The 19,524-nt window shown below is 30.5% G+C and overlaps 5 protein-coding genes across 7 annotated transcripts; 2 read left to right on the plus strand and 3 right to left on the minus strand.

Annotated features, from left to right (window-relative positions):
- Positions 1 to 60: 60 nt before the first annotated feature.
- LOC126856301 (protein BTG3-like) lies at positions 61 to 9,864 on the minus strand. 3 transcript variants are annotated; one of them, XM_050604705.1, is made up of 3 exons: positions 9,741 to 9,864; positions 8,173 to 8,875; positions 61 to 7,695 (listed from the first exon to the last, which is right to left on the minus strand). In XM_050604705.1, exons 2-3 carry the CDS (start codon positions 8,620 to 8,622, stop codon positions 7,339 to 7,341), a joined length of 807 nt encoding a protein of 268 aa, XP_050460662.1. In that variant the 5' UTR covers positions 8,623 to 8,875; positions 9,741 to 9,864; the 3' UTR covers positions 61 to 7,338. The 3 variants fall into 3 exon arrangements, with proteins under 3 accessions (XP_050460662.1, XP_050460663.1, XP_050460664.1); XM_050604706.1 differs by having other exon boundaries at positions 9,812 to 9,859; XM_050604707.1 differs by lacking the exon at positions 9,741 to 9,864 and adding an exon at positions 9,040 to 9,179.
- Positions 9,865 to 9,984: 120 nt separating this feature from the next.
- LOC126856320 (adenylate kinase isoenzyme 6) lies at positions 9,985 to 11,117 on the plus strand. The gene is made up of 3 exons (XM_050604735.1): positions 9,985 to 10,393; positions 10,467 to 10,618; positions 10,744 to 11,117. Exons 1-3 carry the CDS (start codon positions 10,351 to 10,353, stop codon positions 11,083 to 11,085), a joined length of 537 nt encoding a protein of 178 aa, XP_050460692.1. The 5' UTR covers positions 9,985 to 10,350; the 3' UTR covers positions 11,086 to 11,117.
- LOC126856304 (iron-sulfur cluster co-chaperone protein HscB) lies at positions 11,113 to 12,243 on the minus strand. Its single transcript, XM_050604708.1, has 3 exons — positions 11,885 to 12,243; positions 11,519 to 11,775; positions 11,113 to 11,430 (listed from the first exon to the last, which is right to left on the minus strand). Exons 1-3 carry the CDS (start codon positions 12,239 to 12,241, stop codon positions 11,301 to 11,303), a joined length of 744 nt encoding a protein of 247 aa, XP_050460665.1. The 5' UTR covers positions 12,242 to 12,243; the 3' UTR covers positions 11,113 to 11,300.
- Positions 12,244 to 12,276: 33 nt separating this feature from the next.
- On the plus strand, positions 12,277 to 15,794 carry LOC126856258 (protein Hook homolog 3). Its single transcript, XM_050604631.1, has 2 exons — positions 12,277 to 12,421; positions 12,511 to 15,794. Exon 2 carries the CDS (start codon positions 12,653 to 12,655, stop codon positions 14,771 to 14,773), a length of 2,121 nt encoding a protein of 706 aa, XP_050460588.1. The 5' UTR covers positions 12,277 to 12,421; positions 12,511 to 12,652; the 3' UTR covers positions 14,774 to 15,794.
- Positions 15,795 to 15,941: 147 nt separating this feature from the next.
- LOC126856299 (dehydrodolichyl diphosphate synthase complex subunit DHDDS) lies at positions 15,942 to 19,326 on the minus strand. The gene is made up of 6 exons (XM_050604703.1): positions 18,354 to 19,326; positions 17,971 to 18,147; positions 17,719 to 17,880; positions 17,492 to 17,640; positions 17,113 to 17,297; positions 15,942 to 17,032 (listed from the first exon to the last, which is right to left on the minus strand). The coding sequence occupies exons 2-6, from the start codon at positions 18,129 to 18,131 to the stop codon at positions 16,796 to 16,798; spliced, it is 894 nt and encodes a 297-aa protein (XP_050460660.1). The 5' UTR covers positions 18,132 to 18,147; positions 18,354 to 19,326; the 3' UTR covers positions 15,942 to 16,795.
- Between the last annotated feature and the right edge of the window lie 198 nt (positions 19,327 to 19,524).

A 19,524-nucleotide genomic window follows, 5' to 3' on the forward strand; every position in this document is an offset into this window, starting at 1 on the left:
TATTTTTTATCTATACATGATGGATCTCGAATTGAAATAAAGCTAATGTAGGAGCAAAGATTGATTTGCAAAAGTATTTATTAAATGTGTGTTACATCCCTATACATTTTATTTATGTAATTATAAATCGTTAATGGCGTTAATACAATCATAATAACGTTAAATGTTCACGATATTGTGTCGAATAGAGAATACTTGAGAAATCGTCGAATCAGAGTGTACATGTATGTGTGTGTGTGTGTGTATATATATATATATATATATATATATATATATATATATATATATATATATTTATGTATCTCCCTTTTTTGTTTGCTTTAATTTTAAGAAAAATTGCTACATTTTGAAGTCAAGACCGTAAGTACATCGGTCATAGTTTATACCGCAGTTGAAGTTAATTTTGCCTAAATGTACAGGATATATTTGATCAAAAGCTAAAACTTTACTATTATACTGAACATCAACGTTGACCAATGTTGCTTTTTCCAATTTCAGAAATACACAGAATGCACAGAAAAAGTGCAGCACATACATAATTATAAATATCTTAAAAATGAATTTATATTTTGAAATATTTTTTTTTGTAAACAGAGGAAAAGAAATTTGTTTTCTTAGTATAATATAGAAGATTGATTATTGTAAAATTTTAAGCTTGAATTTTATTTCTTTTTTCCTTTTTAAGATCTTTATACATGTATTGTAAGCTATTTATTTTAATAAAGTCAAGAATATAAATCAAAGTCAGTTTTATATATGTAAACTATTTGAGTCAGGAATCTGTGATAAGTCAAATTTTAAAATAATAAATTTAAATAAGTCCAATATGCATGCAAAATTCTCGGCTCAATGCCGATAATCAAATAATTAAAACAAGAATAAAATTGTCGAAAATGAAAACGGAAATTGAAAATCATAGAAATTTTAATAAGTTTAATAAACAGAAGATTGAATGCGTATTCTTTGTATATCATATAAACATCTTTTTCTTGAACAATCCTATGCATATATATGCATATATTTTTGTAATATTGATGTATATATATACAGAATGCGACAATGGTCAAACGCTTGTTCCAATCAGACAATAATCACTATCAACAACAATCTTAAAATTCTGTTGCAGACTGCAAAAACAAAGGCATCACAAATGTTGCCATAAAACGATTCATATATATGTAGCTTTCTCTTTATATAAATTAGATTATTTTGTTCGCTATATAAAATTTTTGTAATGTAGAAACAAATGTAAATATATATATATATATATATATATATATATATATATATATATATATATATTTACATATAGGAGAGATCCTAAGGTAAAAAATAATAAATATTCAATGATCATTAGATTATAATAGTATTAATCTACGATTAATGCCATACTACGATGTTTTTCAATGATATAAGATTAACAAATTGTAAAATAAAATTAATAATGCTTAAAATGATAATTTTAAATCATATCATTTTATATCGATTTTAAATCGTATCATTTTAGTCATATTCTCATGATAACTATTAAATAAATCGTTAACGATTTTTTTAATAACTATGTTACAAAATAGCAGTATTATATTTATATATAATTAATTTTGAAAAAGAAACTCTTAAATTTCTTTTTCTAATTACGACAAAATTCGATCGTAGTTTGTAACGCCTTCAATTTCGCAGACCGCATCTGTAGTTTATGCTACATCATAAAACTACACACGACAGAAAAAATTCTTATCTAATTTGCTATGCAAGTGTCGAGTGCAGTCGAAGTCTTATGCAACTCCATCAATGATCATCACTTCGTAATTACATCGAATTAAAGCGTTGGCATGCCCTAATCGAAAAATACTAAAACCTTTTTATGTGGCCACGTAAACGCATTCGAGAATAAAATTTGATTGATAAGCACGATGAAATCGTAAATTCTTGTTTAGTTTCGATTACACTAAAATGCAAAAGTATATTATCGATGATTTGAAAATATGTGTCGTTCTAAAATGTATGATATTTTTATTAATAGATAACATGAAACAAAGTATCGAAAAAACCAGAGCTATATTATGTTTGAACTTGTCGAAAAATGCAAAGAGAAATTGCTAATCATACAATAGAATGTAAAAAGCAACGGCTTTTTTCCTTCTTTCAATCATCATTCTAATCATTAAATCATCATATACTTTTTTAGTTATTAATATAAAAAACTTATCCTGGCTAATAAAATTTCTTAGATATAATTGGTTTTATTTAAGTGCAAATATACATCTTTTTGTTTATATTTAGCAAATAAAATTATACAATTGTGATTTTTTTTTAATTTATTACTTACAAATTTAATAGTTAATAGTTAGTAGAACTTGTTTTATAGATTATAATAAAACCTTCTCCAAGTTAAAATAGTAAATAATCAAAAGTCTTGCAATTGGTAGTTTGTCATAAAATCCATATGTGTCAGAAGGAAATTGAACCGTTTCTTTTAACATTCATCCAGAGTCACAATGGCATTACACAATTATGCAAGAAATCTATATCCGTCCAACATATGATGTACAAGTAGTAAGATATATGTATATACGTTTATATAATGCTTATTATACTCTACAATCGAAATGATCCAAACATTAATACGTTCTTCAATACGCGGTAATTCGGAAAATCATCGATCATTTTGTTATATTTCATTATAAGAGAATTCGACGTGTCATGGAAAATATGAAATACGATCTCGCCTCTGAAAGGACGCTCAACGATAATGTGATAAAAACTAGTATATCGGACGAAGAAAAGGCACCAATATTCATGTTTCCATAATGCGATTTAACACTTTGAATCCACTGGTCTAATGATAATATATTTTTTAATTTATGTTTTGTGTGATTGACATAATCTTATATCTATTATTCATTATATGACTTTTTCTTCATGTTTCTCTTTTTAATATCATATGTTATATGTATACTCTATAGTTTTATTTCAATCATAATTTTATAATAAAGTTTAATCGAAATTAAAATACAAAGTGATAAGACAATATTATAATTAGATTCAAAGTGCTAAAATATTGTTATAATGAAAGTGAGATAAGTACAAAATGTTTTGTGCTGACCGCAAGCCATTATTTGCTTATTAATGCGTATTAATATTTGTTCTGGTTGCGCATATCGCATTCCAGATTTTCTATATAAAAGTACTGTTTCGCTTTGAATTCCTGTTCACTGCATTTTACTGTTGATTATACAAGACATACATCATTCTGCCGCATATGATTTTTATATAGAGTATAATTGACTAACTATTTATCATTAAGAAAAGGTACGTTGTCATCGCATTCAATTTTTCCTACATTTGAACACAGTTACAAAGTTTGGAACATTTCAAATGTTGAGCGTTTTTCTCCTTTTTTTATATTGTATGTATATATATTTCACACACATATATATATATATATATATATATATATATATATATATATGTTATTATATATGTCTATGTTATGTAAGAATATTAATAAAAGAATATGTCCGAATGCAATATTGCTAATTCTACATATATATATATATGTATATATGTATATATATGCATGTGTGTGTTGTATATATATGTATATGTATATATATATATATATATATATATATATATATATAATATTTATAAGCTTTTTATATATTCTTATATAACAACAACATAACTCCGTTGAATAAAATTTAACAAATTGAACACAAAGATTCTATACTAGGACAGATTACACATACATTATGCATGTATATGTCTAGAGAGAGAAAGAGAATGAAAGAGAGAGAAACGATGCTAATCGTAAGAAGTGAAAGTTGTAAAATTACACTACTGTAGAATGATTCATTTCACACAAATTCTTTTATCATAATGGAGGTACAATAATCTCGTTTCGCTATAAACTGTTATTAATTTTATTACAATAAAAACTAAATCTTCTCGAGGTCGAATAGATATATATCATTTACCATAAATAGTTCGTTTGTTTCAATTTTTTGTTCAATTTTTTTTTAATGCATATAGTGTTATTTAAATAAACGAAAAAAAAATAATATCTATATTATAATCTATTTATCAAAAAAATATACATGTGTAAAATGTTTGATATTTTGCCTAAAATCAGTATTCAGTCTTAAAATGCAAGCATGTAACATTTGTTGAAACGAAGTTGCAGCGTCTCGAAATTATTGCGCAAAACAAAGCCAGAGATATTATATATTATTCTATACTTTAAAAAAATCTTCATCTAGAGCGCAAACTTTACTAAGGATTTCTTTATAATATACATCTAAAGTATTTCTTACCATTCATGTATAAAGATTATTGTGTATGTATGTATCCATCAACAGTAATATATATATCAGATCGCGTAAAGAACAAATAATGCAGCAACAATAATCCTATCATATGATATTGAAAATGTAACATATTCTCCGATTTTACCATATTACATAATTAAGAAATGATTGTACGAAAAAGTATTGTTTATGCGTTGTATCTGCGATTAATATAAAAATGCATTTCATGCTTTTTATTAAAATTTCGTTAGAATTACACATAATATTTGCAATATTATTTGTTCACGTAACAAGAATTGTTCCTTCGAAAAGAATTATGTTTCATTCATTACACAAACAATTGCACAATATTAAATTAATTGCACAATTTAGGCTATCTATCCGATTTTTGGCATTAAAGTTTGAGTACCAAAATCGAAAAATAACGTTCTTAACAGTAAGACAATTTCAAAAAATAATTTACAGATTATATTTAAGAAAATTTTTTTACGATTTTCGTTACTATTTTATATTATATGAGAAGTTAGGTTTATTCATTCAAAAATGTATGCAAATTTCGGTTACATTATTTTTTCATAAATTTAAGTTCTTCCGAACATGTATGACATAATATGTAAATAAAAAATAATAAAACAAAATATATTATAAATTACATAATTATATTTTTATTATTTATATTTGTACTAATTATAATTTGAAATCTATATATAACCAATCTTATTTTCTTGTATAAAAATATTTTGAAAATATATATATAGAAGCATTTTAACTATTATTATCTAAGTAGCCATAAACGTAAAATATTAAGAAGAATGTTTAATTCGAAATTGATATACTGCAAATATGATAAAAATATCTCGAAGAAACAACTGATCTTGCAGAGTATCACAAATAAGAATTGCACTTAATATATTTACGCACAGCGTATATTATATATTTATGTATACGTGTGTATTATGTGTATATATACGTGCATGTGTGTGTGTGCGCGCGCGCATACGTACATATATATGTATATATACACACACGCGCGCGCACACACACACACACACACACATATATATATATACACATACATATATATATATGTAGGAGGTAATACCACAAAAACAAGAGATACGCCTATTATCGATAAAAGCCAACTTATATATAAATTAGTATATATATTATTGATGTTTCATAAATTCTCTATAATATACATATAAGGCCAAATGTACATTGACATGACAGTTATATTAGTATTATACCATCGCGTTAACATTTTGAGTTTGAGTGTGTTAACTTTATAAGAAGCTGATATGCGAGCAATGTGAGTAAAGTTAAAAATAATATATAATTTGTAATAAATTCGGCACGCTCGTCTTCGAATTCAATATGACAAAAATAACAGGTTTAACTGCACATGGCAGCGCAATTAATCTTAATGTCATTGGCTCGTTAATGTAACAACAAGCATTGATCATTGATAAAATCTCAATGACGGCAGTTATCTTTAAATAACGTATCGTGGATGTCTGTTTTTTTTTTTTTTCAAGTATGAAAATTAGTAGAATGCATTCGCGTTGCTACTCTCCGGTACACGAAAAAGTAGAACGAATTTGTTCACATTTTGTTAGACAATATAATAACATATATATATATATATATATATATATATATATATATATATATATATATAACATCGGATTAATAAATCAGAATATGTCAAGATTTTATCGAAATCACATTTATCACTAATAACAATTATATATATACACGAAATATAAGGTAACTTAACATTTCCCACATTCTTTACCATAATGTATTATTGATATGCAAATAAAATCTACTATAACAAATATTAGTCATATCGGAACAAAATCAGTTATTTATAGTCCAATTCAAATTAAACTATAAATAGAATAGAGATAAAAATAGAATTAATTTTGAAAATCTTGAAACTTGATACAAACATTTTTTAGATGAAAAATAAAGTTCTAAAATTCATCTGCTTTCGACATGCACAAAAAAAATTAATTTTTTCATATAAAATAAAATATACTTTAATTAATCACGCCACATGTACGGTCTTTATATCATGTAGTCACAATGTTGTCTGATCTTATCAGACACAAGCTTTCAAAAAACTCTCATATCGCTTATAATTAGTCATACAAAGTGATAAATAAGGTATATTTTATTTTACATTCTTTTTCCCCTCTTTTCCAACAAAATGTCTATATCAAGTTTCAAAATTTTCGAAATTATTTTCGTTTTTTTTCCCTTATTATTGGACTATTAACGTACAATAAAATAATTTCATATTGCCAATTTGATTATACAATTTCAAGAATTAATTAGATTGAAAACATACATAACTAGAAAAATTTAATTTGTGCAACTAGAAAAATGTATAATTTATCAATTTACAACAATTAGAGAAGCCGATAGATTCTCTCAATTCCTCGATTGTATATTGTGTATTTTCCGAATAGTGTTAATGACCAAAGAAATAATCGTCATGTGATATGATATCTATTTCCATTTCGCGCATTTCGCTAATGCGTCGATATTTATACGTTATTTGAATTGCCACTAGTCTACCTTACAAGCAACCTTGCATTCGGAGTTAAACATCTATTACTCCAATTTATTATTATATATACGTAACATGTAATAATACAATATCTTTCGTCATAAAAAATCGTAAGCCTTAGTCATACTTCGAACAAGGTCATTTGTAATTACAGGATGGATAATTTTCGTAAAACGCGTTAACAAACCTGTTTCTAATATATAAAAATTTATATTTATAATTCATATATTTACTCTACACACACATATATTCTATCTGCGTACCTACATCAAGAATATATTTTAATTAAAATTCTTTTAATTGTGAACATAAATCACAGCATATTTTATTTCAAAATGTAACAATAATAAGCATTTTTCAAAACCAGCTTATACATTGTTATACTTTTTCCTTTGAATTTTTTTTTCAAGAAGAAACAGGTTTCTTAACTGTTTTCTCTGAAAGAGATTTTCTTTATACCTTAAGAGTAGCTTTGGGAGACCAGTGGTGGAAACGGGCGGGTCCTGCGGGATAAGAGGACGGGTGTACCCATTTATTCCCCCGGTGTCCCATAAAGGGCGGCGGAGAAGGACCACCGAGGAAATGCGGAGGCATTATATTGTACCAAGGCTGGCTGATTGGATGAGGACCGTAACCCATGCTGAAGGAGTGGCCGAACCACGAACGATTTCTGTTCAGATGCAGTCTAGGACTATTCAAATTACGCTTCCTACCTGTACCATTATTGCTATGCTGTTGATTTTGATTAGCAGTGTTTAATAATTTTGATTTCGATTGTTGTTGTTCTGTACTAGTAGTTAAAGGGGATTTCTGCAACAGAAACATATAAATATTTATTTTCAAGTTATCCTATAATTATGATTGGATGAGAAATATAAAGAAAATAATGTATGTAAATAAGATATCAATATAGTCATATACAGCTGGAAACTAACAATTTCAAAGGTAATCAATTTTTCAATTTAGAAATTAATAGTTCTTTGTATAATAATACATATTCAATATCTAGTCAATACATTCAGAATAAATATTGCAAATTATTATAATTATTAAATTACTTATGCAAATATTTTGTTGTTAATTGCTTATCGTGCAAATGTTTTGTATGATCTAAACAATTTGTTGTACAAAGAATAAATTAATTTATAAATAAAAAAATTTGAATTTATATTGTTTGTACTTATACTTTATGTATTAAGAAGTTTAATCTGTTTTAATTTGTATTAGTTTATCTATTTATTGTAAGACATTAATTAAATTAAAAATAATCATGATGAAAATACTTACCTGTATCTTGATAGGTCCCACATAAATTTCCTTGTTCTCTTTATCTATATTATCTTTATGTTCTTGAAAAATGGGTACAGCATTCTCCTTGTCCTCAAACGATGCCAGTGTGCAGTACGATCCCTTGCTCTCACCGAATCGACAGCAGACCTCATTGGGATCAACCCACAAAGTTAACTCTACCGGTAGGGCCAGATCCTCGTATTTGACTCCAGCAGCACTCGCGGCGCTCTCCAAAGTTGCATCTCGACGATTGTGGCCATTGACACGAATACAACGATATCCCTGACCCTTGAACGGCTTGTCGGGAAACCAGTGATTTTTAAAGCGTTCCGTCAACAGTTCGACCAAATGCCGCTTGAAGCATTCTAATTGATCAGGACTAAATTTTTCGCTTTTTTCGATCAGCTTTACTAAGAACAGTACCGCCGCCTTGATCTCGTTGAGCATCTTGTCGCTGTCGTATGTCCAAATTATACGTCGATCGAGTGCACTTTTCGCGATACCACAGTAGTAAGCTCTTGGAAACTAAAGTACCTTTTGCCCAAGTCACGGTGGAGCACATAGAGCCCTTCTGCACCGTTGCAGCGCCTAAATTCTTCAAGATCTATGTTTCTGATATGTATTGTTGGCGTCTTGCTTGCCAAACTTTGAATAATTTTGTCGCTGTATAATTTGTATATTCCACTAATGCAGCTACAATCTGTACATAAACAAAAAAAAAGTAATACTATTATTATCAATTATTATATTTCAATATTTTACTTTGAAATTCCGAGCCGTTAAAATTCGAGTTGAAAAGTAGAATTGAATGAAAACCATAAAACGATATTGGAAAAGGACGAAAACAATTACAATCGCACATACAAATAGATTATCCCCTGCTAATCAAAATCTTCGGTGATAGTAAATATAAACGCGTGAGCTAATGAGCTCTTAATTAAAAATTTAATTCATGTTCAAAATTTAATCTCAGCAGCACTAAAGTATCTCTTAGCACGCTTGGGGAAAAAAAAATTAAAACAACGCAAAGTGCGTTCTACTTTTCAACGAGCTGACACACGACTGCTCGAAAACACTGTGTCCTATACAAAACACAGCGTGTTTGTTTTTTCCTCTCGGTACTTAAACGAAACTACGTGTCCAATGCGCATTCAGCGTGGCTAACGTCGCGCGATCGAGATATCATCCGCGGGCGATCGCGCGACGAATCTCAGTACAATATGTTATGCAGCTTAATAATAGCAGGCAGGTTAGGCAAAGGAGATCGCGTATCCGAGCGCGAAAACGGCTCGCATCGCTCGCGCGGCTGATAATCGAGTGACGTTCGATTTTTGCCGACGATCACGTGCATTACGTCGCGCTCGCGGAACGTCGATACGCGACGACGATTTATGCCAGCTCATTGCCACCGTCCCGCGCACTGCCAAATCGTGCCCCGATTTTCCCCGATTGCGATGCGTATCGCGGACGCGTTTATAATATCGGGCGTTCAACGCGACTGATGCGAGCCCATCACGACACGAGCCCATCAATATCGCGCGATAACGATACGAAATCAATCTTACAAGCAATGACGAAAACTCCTCTCTAGTGCGTGAAACTTTACTACGTCTTCTTTCTCTTTAAATAAACGTACCCGACCCAACACGTGTTACGTTGCACCCGTGATCATGGAGTATAGCGGATGATGTAGATGCACATACCTTATGATATTTTCCTACAATTGGACTAAACTGACTTGACCAATCAGCGTATACATTGTAATGCCGCCTTGAGAAATCGCACTGTCAATTGTCAACAGGACTGTTCGTTTTGTTTCTGCATTCGTTAAAATACGAATGAATGGGCATTAGAGAAAACGAGAGAAAGCGAAAAAAATATAGAATATATAGAGAATACATCCGTGCAAACAAAACGAAAAGATCTAATGTTGCAAAAGTGAAAGATTGATATTATATTTGCATATGATAAAAAGTTTGTTGAATGTATCAATTTATCGGATGAAGAATAAAAAAGAATTTTTAGAGTCTCTGTATCAATAATTTTCAATACGTCTTGTGGGTTTTTTTGTTCGAACTTACGTCAGCTCTCAGCTGATAAAACTAAACGAAACACGTGCATATATACACGTGGTTGGAATTTGATTTCATATCCACATATTTGTATTTTTGAAAAATGTTAAATATGCGTAGAAATGCGCCTAATATTCTAGTAACAGGTATATAATAGCATACGTAATTGTAATACGCATCATTTATCAAATTCCATTCAGAATAATCTATAATTTTCAGGCACACCTGGTGTCGGTAAGAGTCTAATGTCGCGCATATTGTCGGAGAAAACTGGATTAGAATGGCTCGATGTTAGTAAATTAGCTATCGAAAATGAATGTGTAACAGAATACGACGATGTGTACCAAAGCAATATGTTAGATGAGGAAAAGGTATTGTAATATAATTTTTTGTTGATATATCTTATTATATTAAAATTTATATTTGCTAAATTCTGTATTGTTTAAATTTTCTTAATGTCATATGTATATATTTTTGTACAATGTTTTTTTTCTAGCTACTGGATGGGATGGAGAATCTTATGAATGAAGGAGGAAAGATTGTAGATTATCACAGTGTCGATTTCTTTCCTGAGAGATGGTTTGACATTGTATTTGTACTCAGGACAGACAATACTACTTTGTATGATCGTCTCAAGGAAAGAGGATATTGTGGAAAGAAACTAGAAGATAACATAACTTGCGAAATTTTTCAAACTATTCTTGAAGAGGCAAGATCATCCTACAGAAAAGAAATAGTACATGAACTAATTAGCAATACTTTAGATCAGGTGACAGACAATGTAAATAGAATATGTCAGTGGCTGGAGCAATGGAAAATAGACAATCAGCAAACTTGAAAATATATATAATTAATTTCCCCTCAATCTGACACACTCTCTTGTTTTATTTACATTTTTTAAATTAGACTAATGCATTATTTACACTTTAACTTGTTGCAATTATAAAAATTTGTGCATAAGTTACATATACAAAAACATGGTTTTTTGATATGTAATGCATTAAAGAACAATGATTTAAAAACAGAAAATTTGTTGCAAAAGTTATAATATATTTATTCTACTATACCTAGATCATGCTTTAGCCTTTTTAATCTATTATCTATAGTATCATAATATTTCATTTTTATCAAGATCTTTGTTGCTGTTTCAATATCTTCTTTATTGAATGCTTCTGCCACTTGCCTGAAGAAAAATTGAGGAAAACATAATTAGGTATATTAAAATTTTAGCACTATAAATTTTTTTTAAAGCTAAGAAAAATGAAGATTACTTTGACAATGTATCAAGTACTTCTTTGGATTCTTTGGCCAATTTGATGATTTTGTCTTTGTCCTCCATCGCATTTTCTATTTCTTCATTTTGCTCCATAATCTCCATAAGAAATTCTGGATTCAAACTGGTGGTCGCTTCTGGTATCGATATACCTTTTAATTGTAACATATATAACCCTCTTTTTAATGGATGCACCAATGTACTATAAGCCTTATTTATTAGAGAAGATAAATTCTCTGAGATTTGTCTTTCTTTCTATCGACAGTTAAAACAAATTTGCTTATAGATACAGAAAGGACATTTCGATAATCTTAAATTAAGAGGCTTGTGATAGAAAATTGTGTGCTTATAAATAAATACTTGCCTCAGATTTGTTACCAAATTTATCAGGATGTAACATTTTTTGCAATGCTGTATATTTTTTATGTATTTCTTCATTTACCACATTATAATTTTTTTTAATTCCTATGATGTCGAAATAGTCCAAGTTCTGTGGTAATTCCTGCAACACCTTGCACTTTGAACAGAACAGGTCAGATTTGTATATATAATTGCAATTCCAACATTTAATTGGGCTGTCACTGCAGAAACGTAAACTTCCCGATAATTGGATCGCAGGGTGAATCGTATTCCTCGATGCATGATACGAATACAGCTTGCATTGCTGCTTGATCGGGCTTATTGCCATCGTGGATTTTTTAATAATTCTCGTCAAAAACATTTTTTCAATGTAATCTCATATCATATAATCTATGTCATGTACGATACAATTATCGCACATTACTTATCTGAGCTGTTGTCCAAGGTGGTACTTGAATTTTACAACTTCCGCCTCTCTCCTGCTCTCTCCGATAAAGCGCTATCAGACCGTGTCGGGGCGCGATAACAATAGCAACTTTAGGTTAGATCAAGTGTCTATGCAGAACAGATGGTTCAGTATAGGAATTTACAACTCTACATCTGATTTATAATATTATATCTCGATTTAAGGAGGGACAAGAGGGATTATGAATTCAATCAAGAAGCGCGGTTACGAGAACAATACTTGTCATAGAATTTGACGAAAGCTAGAATCGTGCGAGTGTCTTCGAGCTTTTTTCAAGCTCTTTAGTCCCCGGGAAAACACAGCGAAATGGGAGATCATCGACAACAGTTGAGCAATTTAATTAAATGGTTGGGTACATTCGATCTTCAAGCGCCACATAACTCTGCAGAGGATATAAGCGATGGGGTTGCCCTGGCGGAAGCCTTGGCCCAGATTGCACCAGAGTGGTTCACAGCGGTATGGAAGGCGAAGATTAAGATTGACGTGGGTGCCAACTGGCGTCTTAGAGTAAGCAATATGAAAAAGATTGTGGAGGCTGTGATGGAATATTATATGGAATGTTTGAATCAGCAATTGTCAGGCTACGTCAAGCCAGACGCGATCAAAATCGGTGAGCATTGTGACAGCGATGAGCTGCGTCGTTTATTACAGCTAATTCTTGGCTGCGCTGTCAATTGTGATCAAAAGCAACAATACATCACCAAAATAATGGGTATGGAGGAGACTGTACAGCAGGCAATAATGCAGAGTATTCAGGAGCTTGAGAGCAGTGTGCATGGGCCTAAACTGAGCCTGGGTACCAGTTTAAATTTTGAATCCTTGGATGCGGCCGATGGTGCTCAACAGAGACTTTATGCTGAACTCCAGGCAACAGTGGATATGAAGGATCAACTAGCGCAGAAATGTCATGAACTTGATCAACAGCTTTCTCTGTTACAGGAGGAAAAGGCTGCATTGACTACAGAGAATAAAAAATTGCAGGAGCGGTTGGACGAGTTTGAGAACCCAGAGGAGTCTGGCTCTATATCAAAATATTCTGGACTGCGGAAACAAGTGGAAGCATTGAAGGATGAATTGTTTAAGATGGAAACATCCAGGGATGATTACAGATTAAAGGCAGAATTGTTGGAAAAGGAAGTATTAGAGTTACAGTCGAGGCAAGAAGATTTACAAAAAACAGCTGATGAAGCAAATCAACTGAAAGACGAAGTCGATGCCTTAAGGGAAACTGTAGATAAAGTAGCAAAATATGAAATCATGATAGAATCGTACAAGAAGAAAATGGAGGATTTGAGTGATCTTAAGAGGCAGCTGAAGATATCAGAAGATAAGAACCTCGAATATTTACAAGCCAAGTTGGACTATGAAGAAGAAGTAAAGCGCACAATGATGTTGCGTAATCATTTGGAGGCATGCAAACAGCAGTTCACAGAAGTTCAGCATAGGCTGGATGAGCAGAGCAACAAATACGATCGACTGGAATTTGAGGGTAAGAAGATGGAAGCCAAGTTGGGTGCTTTGCAGAGGGAGAGGGATCGATTAATCATCGAAAGGGATGCCCTGAAAGAGACGAATGAAGAATTGAAGTGCACGCAATTGCAAACTGCCGAGAACATGGCGAAACCCAGTGCTGATAGTACCGGTGTTGCCGGGACGGAGATGGTTCCGCTCGAGATTAAAGAGAAATTACTCTGCTTACAATTAGAGAATAAGATGTTGAAGATGAAGCAGACAGGTAACGAGGACAAGTTACCGAGTGTGCAGGCATTGTTGGAGGATTCCGAGGAACGTTTAAATACATTGCGAGGACAAAATCGCAAGGCGAATCAGAGGATAATGGAATTGGAGACCAAATTGGAGGAAGTCATGGGTACTCAAGCCAGCGACGACAACAAGAACGACAATGCAGGTTTGAATCAGAAGTTGTTACAACTGCAAGACGAACTTCGAAAAATGCAGTCCGAAAGGGAACGGCTGACATTACAACTCGAGGAACGCGAGAGCGTTCTGCAAGCACAAAAGCAGAAAATCTTCGCTATTCAGGAGAAACTGACACGAAAAGAGTACGAAAACGCCGCTCTCGAGGAACGCTATAAGAAGTACGTTGAAAAAGCCAAGAGCGTTATAAAGAGTATGGATCCGAAACAAAGTAATTCTTCACCTAGCGAGGTCGCTGTGTTGCGAAATCAATTGCTAGAACAGCGCAAGATGATTGAGGACATGGAGCGCTCCATGAAAGAGTCCAGGTTGCTGCGAGAGATGGAAGAGAAGCTAATGGTGACTGCTTTTCATAGATTAAGTCTGAATTGCCACAGAGAGGTGATAGATCAACGGCTCGCGGCGCTCAGTTCAGGGCAAGGTCAATCCTTCTTAGCCAGACAAAGGCAACCTTCGGCAAGACGCTATCCACCTTACAATTCAAAATGAAAAGAGCAAGTCGATTTCATATTTAAGTATTGCAAAAAAATAATAAAGTAGTATTTGATTATTTGAGGTAATTAATTATAATTATTGTTATTAGTAATAGTATGATAAATGTGATACTGCATATATACACACACACACACATGTTGAACTTTAATTTATGAACTTAACTCAAAGTTATTAAATAACGATGACTATGAGTTAGATAATTAATATCTACTATCATAACATAATAATTAAGATATTGTATTTATCTATTATAATTATCAAAATTTATTTTTTCTATTTTTTTCCGATATAGATGCAATTAAATAATTTGGAACAAAGATTTTAAAAAAATATTAAACATTTACTTTTTAATAAAAAAAATATTTTTATTTATATAAAACTTCATCTAGAGAAAGAATTTATAATATAAATAACATCCTGGAAACAAAGCAGATTTAGTTCATTTCATAAACCTCTATTGAAATCATTCGTAGATGTGTGTATCCAGCCAATTTTTCTGTCTTCCTATCAAATTATCATACACAGATATTTAATTCCAATATTTTATTTCATAATTCCGATTATCAGCCAAATATTTATGATGTTTTTCTAGCTATTAGAGATGTGCCAATATATGTGTTCCTGTATCTTTAATAAGTATATAAATAAAAAAATAATTGCACACAAATATCTCCATCAGCTAGGAAAACTAATTAAATCCATATACTTTAAAATTTTATCGCAATCTATATCGGAAATGTTTACCATCATATTTATCTTATTTTACTCGAGCTCAAAACAAAAAAAATATTAAATAAATAAATTGTAAATAAGATGACTATATATATGTATATTGAGTATTGAATATACATTGCTTCGCAATACAGGATAATGGATATTGTGCAACACATTGAATATTCTATAATATGAACAAATTTTATCCCATCTAGTGATATTTTAAATTATGCTGATGACGACTAATTATATATTGATTTGTGGAAAATATTGTATATATTTTTGCATAGTGATGCTTATTTTAATAGAATGATTGACTAAGTATATATTCATGAAAAATGTTATCTGCCTTGTGCAATAATATATGATGAAACAAATTATTGTAAATAATGTATATCGATATACACATATTTCTTGAGATTAGAAAAATAAATGTATTATAATAAAATTTAGAACTTAATAAATATATTATACAAATATTACATACAGACACATACACACAATGCAATACACTTATTCATACATTTTTATAGTCGCACATTGTTATAACTAACATTATTTATTTGATACATGATTTTATTTGATACATGATGTTATTGCTATTATATACCTGTTTTACAATTTTACTTCATAATTCCTCAATGTGCATGGTAATGAAAGACAATTGGAAAATTTATATATGGAATTCATGTATGGAATGTGTACATACAAAGGTGAATAAATATACAAATGCGCTATATAATATATGATACATATTGGAAACAGATTTCATTAATGTCTATGTATATAATTACATCCTGAACCTTTCAAGAAAAACAAATATTCCATTCTAACGATATTAATAATTTATCCAAATCATTATAACTTATTATACATAAGATTGATAATTATTTAATTTATACATTTTAAAAGAGCTTCTATAATTATCTAATCTTTGATTATGTATTTATTCATAAAAATAGATTTATAATACATGTTATATTTATAGAAAAGGTATATGAAAAAGAAGCTCTGTAAAAATAAAAATTTTGTTGTAATATTGATATTTGCACATTTCAATCTTGGATCTCGCTCAGATATTTTAAGGATTTGTTTGTTTCTACCTTTTTTAATATATCACGTGTTTATTTTTTAAAATATTTTGGAAGAATTATTTGTAGTTATCTCCCTGAGATGTATAAATTTTTTAATATTATAGTTTCGACAGTCGTTTATATCTAATCAACCCTGACAAGTTTATATTCTATCCTAGAAAATTGATTTGAAACGCTTACTACTTTAATATTAAACATTATTAAATATTTATGATTGAACTGATGACCGATACATATTTTCAATCATAACTTGGCGTTCATGATGCAACTTATTAAGATACATAGATACTCTATCATTATGTACCTGTGGCTCCAAATTTTGTATTTTCACGACTTTTTGTAAATCAGAATAACATCTCTGATAATAGAAAACAGCACTAAATAAATTCCATAAACTGAATTCAGGCCACAATACATTGGTAAAGTAAATACAGGTATTGGAGATCTGAAAAATGATTTAAAATTATTTTAGTTTGCTTTAGTAAATCATAAAAAAATTTATTAAGATAAACTATATCTTCTTACTTGCCACAAGAGGAAATCACTAAACCGAACTTCTCCAGAAGTACGAATTAATAAATCTGGATTTGAGGATTTATAAGTATACAAACATTGAGAAATCAGGCTTTCGTTAATGTCTTCTGGTAAGATGTCAGCATGTTTTACACCTTCTGCTATATCCTTAATTGCATGAGTAATTTCATCCTTTGCTGAAAGATATTAAAATTTTATTAAAAAGTTATTTAATAGTATTTCAAAAAGTAATTTAAATTCTTTTTCATATTTAATAGAAAATACAACAATGAGTATATATATATATATATATATATGTATATATTTATATATATGTATGCATGTATGTATATATATATGTATAATTATATAAGTTATATAATTATCTTACATGTATAAGAAAAAGCAAGATTTAATGTTGCTTTCTTATTGTTTTCAGTAATAATCATAGCTTCTGCAATTAATTTACGCATATCCTCTGAAAGCAAGGATAAATTGCCGATCACACGAATACATACTCCTTGTTCTGCCAATTTATCTCTGAAAATATGCACTTTGTAATTATAGGATCCATCAGATTATGTGTGATATATGTGCAATTAAAAATTTTATACACACTTCTCTTCTAAAAGACGCATAAACTTGCACTTGGCAAGCTCCATAAGTCCATCAACTTCTTCTTTACTTCGATTATAGTTCTCTATACTAAAAGCATACACTGTGACTTCTGTAATGCCCAGATCTCTGCACCAACTTAATGTCTCTGCCAGTTTATCAAATCTGTCATAAATAAAACATAAAGCATATACATGATATAAAAGAACATAATAGACTAATATATAGTTACAAATTCTTTTTAAGGACACATACCCTCTTACATGTCCTTCTATTCCAGCCACTTTTTGTTTGTTCGCATAACGTCGATTACCGTCCATTATAAACGCCACATGTTTAGGCACATGGCCAGTCCTTATAATTTTTAATGCTAATAATTGAAACCAGTTCAAAGTGCGCTCTCTTATCCACGACATTTTACTTTAGACAATTCTACGTAGGAATGTATGAAAATATGTTATTTATAGTTCTATTTATGTTTTATTTTCCCTCAAACACACTTTTTTATCAAACTTCTCACTATTGAGCAAGCAATAATCAAGATTTAGTGACGCACATAAACGTGTACAATACGCAATATTTTTTCAAACAATACAGTGACGAATAATGTTAATTAGTGCTGTTAGTCATCGTCTAACCTTTATATCAGAATTAAAGCCATTTTTGACGTAGCACGTTAAGTTTACTATTTTAATTATGTGTCTCATCTATATATTACGTTGCGTATTATTTAGATATCGGGAAGCGATAATATATTGGATTATCATCGAGGAATTTCTGCCTCGCGCGATTCTTGCTGATGAGTCGGTATATTCATATATACATCATATATATGTATCTCTCATACACGTGTCGCTCGATCAATTTCTATAACTATAAATGTATGCACACAATGACATTTTTCTTTACTTTTCTTTCCTTTTTCTTATTTATTAATGAATAAAACGAATGAAGAAACCATCTCAATACATCGTGTATAAATTCATGCATGTGTTTATTCCAATCATTTGATATAATAATGATCGTTTGTGATAAACATGAGAATACGAATATACCGAATATCTTAATGTCGAACAATATGCATTTCGTGGTTCAACGCAAATATGAGTGCAATTTTTCGATCTGCATTGTAAATATTAATTAGTTATACGTGGTGATAAATGTATACATATTGACGACTGGTATTAGCATGAATGAGTAACGCTAGTTTTCTGTCACGTATACCTGAAATACATAAATTCTCGAACATTCTTGTATGGAATTCTTACAGAGATCATCGCGCGAACAGATGTGTCTTTTATCGAATATTTTCTTTCTTATAAACCTTAATCTACTATCGTGCAACGAAAAAATATATTAGATATTACAAGTAGATTATACAGTATTCACATATTTATTTACATATTATATTTACATCGTCATCTACTTTTGTAAAGTTAATTATAAGATAATATAATTTTCTTCTTAATTGGATCCGCAAATCGAACTACGATCGCGAGACACTTTCAATTGTGGCGCGTTCAATGGCGGATTCATCTCTTCGCCGATAAGTTCCCAGATGATGCAATATGACCGATCGCCAGGCAATTCTATGGCGATTCCATGACGATTGACAGAATGTAAAATTTTTCGCGCAAGTTTACAACTCGTCAAAGTTACGATTATTGAAACCATATTCTTCCGCGAAAAAAATTTCAGACTTTTTGACGCGATATGAGATTGAAAAATTCTAGGTCATCGGGAGCGAAAGGAACGGGCACCAGGCGACTTAGTCTACGTGCCTGTTCGCAGCCGCTCCGTCATTGGGGG

This window comes from Cataglyphis hispanica, chromosome 18, assembly GCF_021464435.1.
Source record: "Cataglyphis hispanica isolate Lineage 1 chromosome 18, ULB_Chis1_1.0, whole genome shotgun sequence".
In the NCBI taxonomy this organism is placed as follows: domain Eukaryota; kingdom Metazoa; phylum Arthropoda; class Insecta; order Hymenoptera; family Formicidae; genus Cataglyphis; species Cataglyphis hispanica.